This window comes from Mauremys mutica, chromosome 11 (assembly GCF_020497125.1).
Source record: "Mauremys mutica isolate MM-2020 ecotype Southern chromosome 11, ASM2049712v1, whole genome shotgun sequence".
In the NCBI taxonomy this organism is placed as follows: Eukaryota; Metazoa; Chordata; order Testudines; family Geoemydidae; genus Mauremys; species Mauremys mutica.
Window position 1 is genome coordinate 12,629,680 of NC_059082.1, and position 12,414 is coordinate 12,642,093.

Genomic DNA, 12,414 nt, shown 5'->3' on the forward strand with positions numbered 1-12,414 from the left:
TTAGAATCTAGGAATCTATGAAATAGGACCTAGATGCCCCAAGTCCTCATCTAGTCTCCTACCCACTGAACCATCAACTCCTCTGCTTTATTTGGTATTGGAGTGACTCATCACATGCTTAGCTGGACCATTTTTCATTTGTGCACACAGAAACAGAGGGACCTTTGTATTCCCAATATCCCTTTATTATGCCCAGGGTCATCCACGCACCCAGCGGTTGATGTGTCAGTTGACCATCTTCACTCACCAATCATCTTTATCCTTCCTATTTTGTCCATGAGTAGTGCTGAGATGATGTTGCCAGGCAACACGGACAAACTACCCAGGAAACTGACGAGATAAATTAGGAAGTCGTTTTCCTGCTCGAAGTCCAGGTGACATCCCTCCTTCTGGTGCAGGAAGGTGACATTTATAAACCTGCTCTCGATGAATTTGTCTTCATAAAGATCTGAGAAGGCAAGAGGCAAAGATTGGACCCTCAGTGTAGCAGCAATAGCAACTGGGAATAAGGGTACATTCTGAGCTCAGTTTAGATGGAGGCACACCGGCGTGGAAAGGTGTTCCCTGCCTGAGTGGAGGTAGCTGGAGGCATCATGCCTGAGTAGCCAGAAGCAGGCATACTATGTGAAAGGCCACTGTAGGCAACACATATAGAACAAATATAAGCCTGTGCACCTTCTTGTATTCACTGATATGCAGGGAACGGGGTCGTGCACGTACACTCAAACTGCCTCATCTGGCTTCTTCAGTGTCTATCATCTCCCTACCCTCCAGTGCTTGGGGAGTGCTGGCTACAGCATTATGCCTGCCTTCTGCACTAAAGGGAAGAGGAGCACCATTTTAACGCACCCATGCTGGAGCAGCCATAATTTGGCCCTAATTGCTTGGCATTTCAACCAGTGATGAGCAATAGCCCAGGAGCTGGTGCCACAGGCTGCAATTTTCATCGTCCACTGGTTTATTTTCAGTTAAAGGGGAAGTGAAAAGCTCTTTTAAAATTAATAAATGAATGAATGAAATTAGTTAAGCTGCTTGAGATCCCAAATCAGAAGCTGGCTATGGGCTGAAAAATGACTATTTTAAGCCAAACTTGTTTAATCAGTTCCTCTATTACTTTAACTTGCCAAGGTATGAATTCATTTTTTTTGGATTTCTGCTGCAATGACACCATGAGCAGCACAAATAAGGAAGGCTGGGAATATAGCTGTCTGATCTGCCCTAAGTCCCTCACCAGGAGCTACCTGAAATTAAAGATGAGACGGAAGCTGTAGATGGAAGCAGTCTTAATCTCTGGCAAAATCCTGATCTTAATGTAAATTTTGTGACTCAGACACATATGTGCATGGGCTGGTACTTAGGTCTTGAAAGATGGGAAAATTCTAGTTCACCTTACATTTTAAGGCAAGTGTAGTATGTAGACCTGGCTCTACAGAAGTTCACCGTAGTCATAGAGCGAACACCACAGCTGGTCTCTTGTTTGACTTCCCCCTTCTTATTCCCTGATCACTGTCACAGCACAACACACGCACTTCTAAAGCCCCACTACAAAGAGTTCACCACAACTCAGACATGCACATTGTTCCACATGCTAGACCGGGGCGGGCAAACTTTTTGGCCTGAGGGCCGCATCAGGTTTCGGAAATTGTATGGTGGGCTCGTTAGGGGAGGGGGTCGTGGCCCAGCCTCCACCCCCTATCTGGCCCCCTCAGGACTCCTGCCCCATCGAACCCCCCTGTTCCCTGATGGGCCCCCCCGGGACTCCTGCCCCATCCAACCACCCCTTCTCCCTGTCCCATGACTGCCCCCAGGACCCCTGCCCCTGATTGCCCCCTGCCAACCCATCCAACCGCCCCCCCTCAATCCTGATGGCCTCCCCGGGATCCCTGCCCCATTCAACTATCCCTTCTCCCTGTCCCCTGACTGCCTCCAGAACCTCTGCCCATGACTGCCCCCTGCTGCCCCATCCAACCCCTCCGCTCATTCCTGACTGCTTCCCCGGAACCCCTGCCCCCATTCAACACCCCGTTCCCCACCCTCTGACTGCCCCGACCCCTATCCACCCTCCCGCCCCCTGACCACCACCCCGAACTCTCCTGCCCTCTATCCAACCCCTGCTCCCCCTGCCCCCTTACTGTGCTGCCTGGAGCACTGGTGGCTGGCAGCACTACAGCCGCACTGCCCGGCTGGAGCCAGGCACACCATCGCCACAGCACAGAGCACCGGGTGAGACTGGATTCTGCAGCTTCGCTGCTCCAGGAGCTCACAGCCCTGCCACCCAGAGCACTGAGGCTGTGGGGGAGGGGGAACAGCAGGGGAGGGGCTGGGGGCAATCCTTCCGGGCCAGGAGTTCAGGGGCCGGGCAGGAGGGTCCCGCAGGCTGTAGTTTGTCCACCTTTGGGCTAGACCAAGCCAGGAATCCCCTTACCAGTGTTATAGAAGACAGTGGCTATAATGGTGCAGTTTTTGAAGACGGTCTCGCTGGATGTCACATCTTCAAAATAGCATTCCTCAAACAGCATGTCCTCAAAAGTCACATATTTGAATTTCATCTTAGCAAACCTGCAATGCAGGAAAAGAAGCCCCACCCAAGCAGCAGTGAGTAAGCACAAAGCGCTCAGTGACCATTCCAATAACCTCCTAACGTGTAAATGATGTGGTCGCACAGAGTGACAATGGTGGTTTCTGGGGTTCCTGAGGAAAGGTGTTGTGTGAATGCAAGAAAGGGGTTGTTTTGGTAGACACAGGTCATCTAGGACTCCCTGCACCTGCTTCGCTCCTCAGAGTCCTCACATCAAACCAATCCACCCTTTCAGTGAAGGAGGACTGGATATACATCCTGTCAATACTGCTGCTGGATCAGCTGGAGAAGGTATCACTCAACAGTAACGCATAGCACTCTCTCTGTCCCTGGGCAGAGCCTCTTTTCCCCATTCTTCCTCACGTCCCCTTGCCAAGGATAAATAAAAAATATCCTTTATCAGAGGCCATTGGCTCTATTGGGCTAAGCATGAGGCCTCGGAGGCACAAACACCTAATTTCCAGTCCCATCTCTGCCACTGTTTCTCTCTGTGGCCTTGGATGACATCTCAGTGCCTTATTTTCACCATCTGTACAGTATGATGGAGGGAATCACCAGATGGCGCTGTTACACATTGTTTCCAGAGTTCTTTTCCTTAGCTTGCGAGCACTGAAGAAAAGCAGCATTGTTGTTAGTATTGTGATGTAATTTCTTTCTGTGGAGCTGTTGCAAACAGCAATCAAGTTTACTCCATGCCTTGATTTCTCCAGTTAGAGTCAATTATTCAAGCAGAATTGCTTCCTGGGAATGAGGCATTGGAGCTGGGCTTAGATTTTTGGAAGAAGAGATTCACCTGCATGTTGTTTGTGACTGCCTTTGTTCAAGGACTACTGTGTGTAGTGTAAATAAAACAATTTAAACTAGGAATATGCTCAGGCTCCACACTGCTGATTTCTCCTTGCATGGGAAGCCAACCTGCAAGGCCCTGACATTTGCTACCCACTTCTTAGATGGGTGACACTACTCTTACTTACCTACAGTATCTCACAGGGGCATTGTGAAAATTTATTCATTAATATGTAGGAAGCGCTTCGAAGTTGCAAAAGAGTGTGTGTATGTAAGTGCAAGTGTTATTGTCCAGGCTAATGAGACCAGGGCAGGCACTAGATAAAAGGCTTTGAACAAAAGATCCATCACCTTAATTTAATTGAGCTTTTGCAAGAGAGCCTAGTTTGATGTTTTTACTCCACTAAATTAATGCAACATGCTTCTCAAAAGAGACCTCAGACAGACATTATTAATGCTCAAAAATTACATGAAGACTAATCAAGCCCTGTGTTCCATAAAGAAGGTCTCGGAGGTTACAGCAAAACTGAGGCTGATTTGCATTTGCTCAGCATTAGCCTGTGAGGCATTTACTCTCCAAAGCCTTCAAAGAGCCCTCTCCCTGCAGTTTGATTTCTGAACAGCAGTTCAGAGGGGGGGGTTAACTCACTGCCAAGGGCTGATGGGAAAATGGAGCCATAAGTCATACCACGATGCGATGCAGGCCGAACTGAAACACAGTCTGAGCAGCTTCTGAGTGAGTTACTGCACTAGGAAAGAACCAAACGGGGACTGGGCTAACGGTTAATAACATGGCTGACGGCTCCTTTCTCCCCACAGAGATGTATGTCTGGTCACATCCCCACCCAGAGCTCAATCCTGCAAGGTGCCAAGTGCCCCGGATGCCCGCTGAAGTCAAGAGGAGCTGAGGACATTCAGCACCTCAGCTGAATAATCAGCCCTTTGCACGATCAAGCTCCCAGTCCCTTCACCAAGACACTGTCCCAATCCTGCCATCCAGTGTCTGACTGCTCCCCAGTGGGGAGATAATAGTTTGGAAGCTATTCCCAAGTGCTACCCAGGAATACCTGACTATATTAACTGCGGCTGAAACGTTCCAGGTTACAGCAGATGGGAAATGAAGCTTATTTCCTTTCACAAACGCTGAAGAGCATCGCCCTGTACACATGCAAAGCAGGACCAGGAATGCAAGACAACATGCAGGGAGGGCTGAAAGGGAAGAACATTTAATACATGTACACACATGCACGCGTACACACACACACACACACCCATCCTTGGGCCATATCCTATATTAGAATTTTGCATTATGAGAGTTCACATACAGCAACGGTGCCCACATAGTAGTTTACAAACAAAAAAGATTGTGGGATGGGGAGTATTTGGGGTGTAGTCTATTTACTTTCGTTGGCCAGAGCCAAAAGACGCTCTATTGTATTATAGTCTAAAGGAATTCTTTGTGCTACCGAACAGCCTTGGATCTGCCCGGGGTTTTGTCGTAAGTTCCCATGGACCAGACCGACAACCATTTTGATTCCTCCATCAGAGGAGTGAAGTTCTGGAACAGCCTTCCAAAAGGAGCAATGGGGGCAAAAAACCCAACTGGCTTCAAGACTGAGCTTGATAAGTTTGTGGAGGGGCTGGTATGGTGGGACTGCCTACAATGGCATGTAGCCGATCTGCGACTGCTAGTGGCAAATCTCTCCAATGGCCGGTGATGGGACACTAGATGGGGAAGGCTCTGAGTTATTACAGATAATTCTGTCCCAAGTTTCTGGCTGTTGGGCCTTGCCCACCTGTTCAGGTCTAACTGGTTGTCATATCTGAGGTCAGGAAGGAATTTTCCCCCAGATCAGATTGGCAGAGATCCTGGAGGGGCTTCATCTTCTTCTGCACCATGGGGCACGGGTCACTTGCAGGTTTAAACTAGTGTAAATGGTGGATTCTCTGTAACTTGAAGTCTTTAAATCATTATTTTAGGACTTCAGTAACTCAGCCAGAGGTTATGGATCTTTTACCGGAGTGGGTGGGTGAGATCTGTGGCCTGCAACGTGCAAGAGGTCAGACTAGATGATCATAATGGTCCCTTCTGGCCTTAAAGTCTATGAATCTATCAACTGGTCCTTCTGTAGCATTTTTCATCCAAAACATGTTACAGCCATCCATTAACAAAGCTTCACAACAGCATCACTGCAGTGTCAGTCGACATTATCTCCGATTTAAATAGAGGGAAGCTGGAGGAGTTGGAAGGCAAAAGAGAAAGAAGTGATTTATCCAAGGTCATGTAGTTACTCAGTGGCAGAGACAGGAGTCCTAACTGAATGCCCTGCACTTTAACTGCTGAACACACTTCCTGTTAGGCTGGATTTTGGGGAGGGAAGAGGAGGGCTTGCATCCTATTGTAGTAGTGGTCTCACCCAGGATGATTGGGCATAAACAAAGAAGCAGCCATGAAAAGGCCACACTGATGCCAAGTTCCATTAGAAACACATGGACGTAACCCAAAACAATGTTTGACAAATGGAAACAGACAATAGCGATAGGGAATGCCATGTAGTTTTCAACTACTAGGAGTAAAATAAAATGTGACTGTAGGATGGTGACTCTGGGTCCATAATGTATTCCTCCCAGGAGGCACATGTGCAGCTGAAATTTTAGAGAGTCTAAGTCTATTTGGACCTATGTGAGTAATTTATGTTGTAACACCTAGAAGGCGACAGAGTGAATTTCCATTTAGACAGGTGGACATGGTCCCTGTAACAGAGTGCTGAGGGCTAGCACTTGAGCCAGCACCCTGGTCACTGTTTGTACTAATTAGGTTCCCCTAGAAAAGGCCTAATTGGACAGAGGTGTACCTGATTACCAGGCCAGACTGGAGTTAGTGAGTCAATGAGCCAATTAGCCATTAACAGGGAAGCTGTACAAAAGGGCACAGGAAGGAGTGCTCGGGGAGGAAGAGACAATGAGAGAGAGAAACAAACCAACCAGAAAGCTACAAGAGCTCGACAAAGGGGGTCCTCGAAGTAGAGTCACCTTATCTCCCCAGCCTTTGGAGAAGGAGTTAGAAAGTTGAGATACAGCGTGTAATGGCGTAGAGACATTGTTATGTATGGTGGAGGGATTAAAACTGAAAATAAACTACACAGTGGCATTTCCAAGCAATAAGATCTCAGAGCAGCCAGTGTTTGTGGAAAAGGCAGGGGTGTGGCACGTTGCCCCGTCACAGCCCCTCCATCATTTTCATTGTTTATATTGTGGTAGTGCTCAATACATTCTCCATGCTGTACAGATGCAGAAGACGACACAGTCCCAAGCCCCAAAGAGCTTTCAAACCAGAAAGACCAAAAAGAAAAACTAGACCCAGGGTAGGGAAAAGAGATACCACATACAAACTAATCCCAATGATGATGGATACATGTCTTACAGTTACATAGGGAAAGATCTTCAGCGGGTGTAAATTGACTTCAAAGCATTAACTAAGGATCTGGCCAATATATTTTGTTTTGAGTTGGCAAGGGTGGGTGTGGAAGAAATTTGTGAGACAGATACAAAGTCAATGGCAAAACTCATACCAACTGTGATGGTGCAGAATGGTGGCCATGGTAAATAATAGCTTTAAGGGAGCACAGAAGTGTTTGCTTTCAGGAACCAAAAGTGGAAAGTATATTTAAAAAGGAAACAAATCTTTCTTGCCCAGGACCACTAGATGTCAGTGTGTCCTAAGGAAAGAGAAGAAAGCCACCTCTGGATCCAAAGAGGCCCAAGAGAGCAATCCCACATGCTCTGACTCCACATGCACTGGTCCCAGATGAAGAAGGTCCCATCAGGAGGACATGTGAGCCTGTTAGGAGACGAATTCTGGGAAAGGAATTCCTCAAACACACTTCTTTAGGACTGTAGGTGTGGATAAATGGGGTGGGGTGTAGAGAGAGCAGAGTAGAAAGAGCACACGATCTGTAGAAAGCGGCCCTTGATACTCCATGGGTTTGCAGGTGGTGTTTCCCACAAAATGAGGGTTTTGCCTAGCTGGGTGAATAATGCAAAAAGATGGGTCCTACAAATATTCCTTCCACTCTTAATTTACATAATGTTGCATTGGCTGTGTGCATGGCTTTACTGCGGGCTTGGGGTTTATCTTTCTCAAATGACTAAGTTCAACTGGCAAAACATATATGCTGAAAACAGATGTCACAGTAACAGGCAAGAGGATTCATTGAAAGTGAGTTTCAAATCCACACGTGTGTGTTTTCAGACCAGAAGTGCTTATGCACACCCTTGTTGCTGCCAGCCTGATGGTAAAGAATTGAGATAGGATCATGGGCCCACCTTTTCCTCATCCCTGGCCATACCCTTTGTGGCACCGTGTCTCCCCAGGAGTGTATCCAAGAGATCAGACCACACGCACTGCTGGCACAAATACTATAAGCATGGCAATTACAGATGGCATAAGTAGGACCTGACACAGTCTATCTGAGGTACTTCTATGGCCCTCAAGGGCTCCTCACAATCTTTTAATGGATTTATCTTCACATCATCCCAAGAGGTAAGGCAGTGCTATTGCTCCCATTGTACAGATAGGGAACTGAGACAAAGAGAGATTGAGTGACTCACCCCAGGTTATATGGGAAGTCTGTGGCAGATCAGGGACTTTAACTTGGGTCTCACGGGTCACAGGATAGAATGTTAACCACTAGACTGTCATTCCTCTCTGCCTGGCCCTAAATCTTCCTTTAGACTGGCCCCAGCCTCAAGAGCAATTAGATTTCCTAGGAAGTTGACAGCATGACATGAAAGGGACCATAAGACACACCTGATGCTGAGGGCCCTATTTATACAGTACCACTAAATGCTAGACTGCCTTGCTACGGGATGGCAACTTAATGGCCAAGATTTCAAACAAGTTCGGTATGTGTTTTGAGTAGAAATGCATGTCTAATTTCTGCATGCAGTTATTGTAACTGCATGCTTAAATCAGATAACTGTGTGTACAAACAGTAAACATGCTTAACTGGCAACTTGCCCAGGTAATTACCCAATTTGCACTGTCTGATTAGTTTGAAAAACTGGCTGTATTCTAAAACTTCAGAGAGTCGTGAACTGGTGATCACCAACATTCCCATACTGGTAATGATCTAGAACAGGGATCAGCAACCTCTGGCACACAGGTTCGGCCGATCGCAGCTCCCACTGGCCACAGTTCGCCGCTCCAGGCCAATGTGGGCTGCGGGAAGGGCAGCCAATACATCCCTTGGCCTGTGCTGCTTCCCGCAGCCCCCATTGGCCGGGGACAGTGAACCGCGGCCAGTGGGAGCTGCAATCAGCCGAAACTGCAGACGCTGCAGGTAAACAAACTGGCCCGGCCCGCCAGGGGCTTTCCCTGGTGGGCTGCATGCCAAAGGTTGCCGATCCCTGATCTAGAATGTCCAATCCACTGCTACCCCTTACTAGTATGAGGTAAAGCCTGGGGAGCATTCAAATGCTTGAAAATTTCATCTCTTTCTCCTGAAATGATATGTGCCATGTTTTATTGAACCATATGCCCTCATCCCCCAGATATAAAGGAAATCAGGTTACATTCACTTACTTAATATTGAGAAATACCCCATTCCTATGGATCTGGTTTTCCAGTGTGAAGTTTATGGTGACGTGCGTTACATGTTCCTGATGGAAGATTTTGAGTCGGGATTCATACTCCTCATTCTGGAGATATCGGATCATGTCAGGGAACCAGACAGTAAGGCCATAGTAACTGCAGCAAGGAGAGGAAAGGGGTATGTTCAGGATAAAGTTTACACATATTTTGGTGTTGGCCCTGCACAATATCTGACTTGTAAGCAGCTCTAATTTTTGGTTCTCTGACAGTGCTTTTAGGTAAATTTAGTGCTGGGGAAAAGTGTCAGATTGACAGACTGGAGAGCAAAGTCTTCCATTTATCCACAGCACAGGAATGTCATGGGCAATGGCAAAACCTGCCTTGGAGGGACCAACTGCCTTAAGTGACAAGCAGGTACACCTCTACCCCGATATAACGCGACCCGATATAACACAAATTCAGATATAAAGTGGTAAAGCAGCGCTCCAGGGGGCGGGGCTGCACGCTCCGGTGGATCAAAGCAAGTTCGATATAACGTGGTTTCACCTATAACGCGGTATGATTTTTTGGCTCCCGAGGGCAGCGTTATATTGGGGTAGAGGTGTAGTTCAGTCTCTAGGGAATTCTCAGCCCTTGAATTATCAGTTGAGGTTGCCAATGAAGAAGGCACCATTGGTGCCAACAAGAGATGAGTAAATACAGTAAATATATTCTATATATATTGAATTCCAATTTTGTTAACAAATTCACTTTTTTGTGTCTGTGGTTCTTTTGCATTCACTTTCTGGAGCAAGTGCAATCACGTTGCATTAGCATGGCTCCTTGTGGAAAGCAAAGGTTAACCACACATTCCCTAATTCTCTGCAAAAGAGAATTGTAAATTCACTTCCCACGAGCATTCACACCAGAAGCCCGACCATAAATTACATTAATCTGCACAAGGATCAGAAACTACACCATGTGCTGTATGTGACTAATCACAATTAAACAGCATAGTACATGCCACAGAGCTTAAGAAAATCATCTAACATTTTTTCTAATATTTTTGAATCATGGTTGTATTCAAGAAAGCCATGATCCATTCACAGATGTTCTATGAACAGAAAGACATTTTTTTATTATAAACGATTTGCTCATCTTTATCACCAGATCAGGGGGTGGTGTCCATAGTGTGAACACTAATTTGTTCTTAAGTGGACTGAGATCCACCCACTTAGTTGACACAGACCAATGAACAGCCAGCCAGCTGGTAGCAATTACTTTTCGACACTACTAATATAGACAGGATTCAGACAAGGGACCTAGAAGTAAAAGGCTACCAATTCTTCTTCCCCATGGCCTGGTTTGTTCAAGGTATATTAAACTCTCTGTTATGGGCAGTTATATCACTGAGTAAAATATAGATACTTAGCAGACCACGGCTCTGACTCTTTAAAATAGGATCAAGGGGGCAAAATTTGATTTTCGTAACAATTTATTTCTATGCAGTTAATCCCACAAAAGCTGAGAGCACATTTCATTGTAGATGGACCCTGACTGCAACAACTAAGCCCTCAGATGGCTACTGTTTCTTGAGAAAGTTACAGAAGTGACTTACCTAAAGGCCATTGAAAACCAAACCATAGCCAGAATCAGTGTATTCATCTTGTACTGGGCTGTCAAGCAATACAACAGGTTGTCCCAGACCTACAAATCCATGGGAAGAGGTCAGTCACACAGAGAAATCCCAGCAGAGATCTTGAAAGATTCATTTCTGACCAGGTCATGAATTTAATATTAACAATGAAGAGAGCTCATTTAAGGAAGATGGATGATCTGTTTAGATCCCAGTGTTTGTTCCAAACTATATTTCATGAGATACATATGAGGACCTGAGGGGACAATGTTCGTGAAGCTTTGCTCCAGTATCCTTCAGTATAAGCATATCTATAATGAGCTGGCTAGTGTGTACATGTGACACTGCCCTCCACTAAATGGATCTGGAGCTGCTTCCTTGTGTCTCATAGAACCTAGACTGCTAACAACTAAGGGAGATTCTTCTTTACTTCAAGTGGCAGGAGCTTGTGCTTCTGGAGCCTAAGAATCTAGGTTTAACCCCACAGCTGCTGTGAAGTTCTGGGCAGGTGTGGTGGGCAGTAGAATGGCAGGTGTGAAATCCATAGCTGGCCAAAATGTTTATATTATAATCCTGGAGACTCTGCCTTAGCAAACAGCATCATTAAACAGACAGAATTTTAATTCATTCACTGGGGATAGTATTCTCTGTTAGGTTTGACCAGCAGAGTGTTCATGCAAGTGGAAGGGAAATCAGATACTTGTGTGCTGTGGTCTGACCTTGAGGTCTTCCTTTAGCCATATACAGTATATCAGTTAAGCTAATCAGTTCAGGAACTCGTTGGTGGCTTGGGTTAAGAAGAGATGGGGTGGAGGAGTATAGCAAATGCTACCAGAACCCAGGCCCATTTATCCTACATAGTAACCCGAGGGATGTTGTGAATGTGAATCAGAATCTCAACACATCAAAAGCTCTTGTGGGACGGTCCTCATGCTCCATACCTGTTTTAATGTGGTCATGATTCTGACCAACCAGCGCTGGTACCATGACCCTGTTGAGCTCTGGATTTCAATAAACTCATCTATTTGCTTTGGAGTTTTGATGTGGGCGACCTGAAAAACACAAACCAAAGTTTCAGCAATTGACCCTGGACACGTTAAGCTAACACACATACACTATGTGATCTTGATGCCTTTAAGAATCTGCCCGGTAATTAGAGCTGACAATTACTGCTAAAACTTTCAGTGAATAGTTAATACAGTTTTAAACAAACTTGCTTCAACTGCTTTCATGTTCTCTTTTCTCAAATGCAACTGGCAAAAGCATTCTCTAACACAGCACATTTTAAGTGCCAATGGAAGAACATTTGTGGAAAGTCAGTTCTGAGTGCATAAATGTGTATGTTTGCATCAGAAAACTCATCCAATCAGGGAACAGAAACATACCATATGACTAATTTGTCCAATCAAAATAGCCTGAATTTTGAATATTGAATACTTGTAAGTAAGTGCTCCTGAATGGGTTATAACCTAGGAATCAGTCACAGAAAGTATTTTGAGTAAAGAACATATTCAAGAAAATCACAATCTGTTCACATGCAGAAAAAGAGGTGAAATTCACTGAATAATTCATTCAGTATGAATGATTCACCCAACTCGATAAGACAGTGTCTATGTTCTCCTGACAGGAACTGTTTAAATGTCAGATCTGGGAATTGTCCCAGTAACAGCTGGTGCATGACTGACTGGCTCCTGCTGGCCAATTAGCAAAATATAACTTCACGTGGAAAGTACAAGGCAAGGAGAGCTCATTGCCTGTCTGTGCCAGGAGGTTTCAGTAAATCTTGATTCAACAGCCAAACTCCAGATCTGAAGTACAATATTTCAGACCATTATGACATAT

The 12,414-nt window shown here is 45.7% G+C and overlaps 1 protein-coding gene across 6 annotated transcripts in view; it reads right to left on the reverse strand.

The window, feature by feature from the left end:
• The window catches only part of SV2B (synaptic vesicle glycoprotein 2B), a 51,224-nt gene that overhangs the window by 4,848 nt on the left and 33,962 nt on the right, over nt 1-12,414 (reverse strand). For 2 of the 6 annotated variants that reach the window (XM_044980653.1, XM_044980654.1), the window contains exons 7-11: nt 11,514-11,624; nt 10,555-10,643; nt 8,949-9,113; nt 2,426-2,559; nt 248-448 (exon numbers count right to left, since the gene is read on the reverse strand). In XM_044980653.1, coding sequence (XP_044836588.1) covers nt 248-448; nt 2,426-2,559; nt 8,949-9,113; nt 10,555-10,643; nt 11,514-11,624 — 700 coding nt within the window. Of the gene's footprint in view, nt 1-247; nt 449-2,425; nt 2,560-8,948; nt 9,114-10,554; nt 10,644-11,513; nt 11,625-11,957; nt 12,275-12,305; nt 12,381-12,414 lie in introns of those variants that run through there. The other 4 variants (XM_044980657.1, XM_044980658.1, XM_044980655.1 and 1 more) reach the window with 4 other exon arrangements.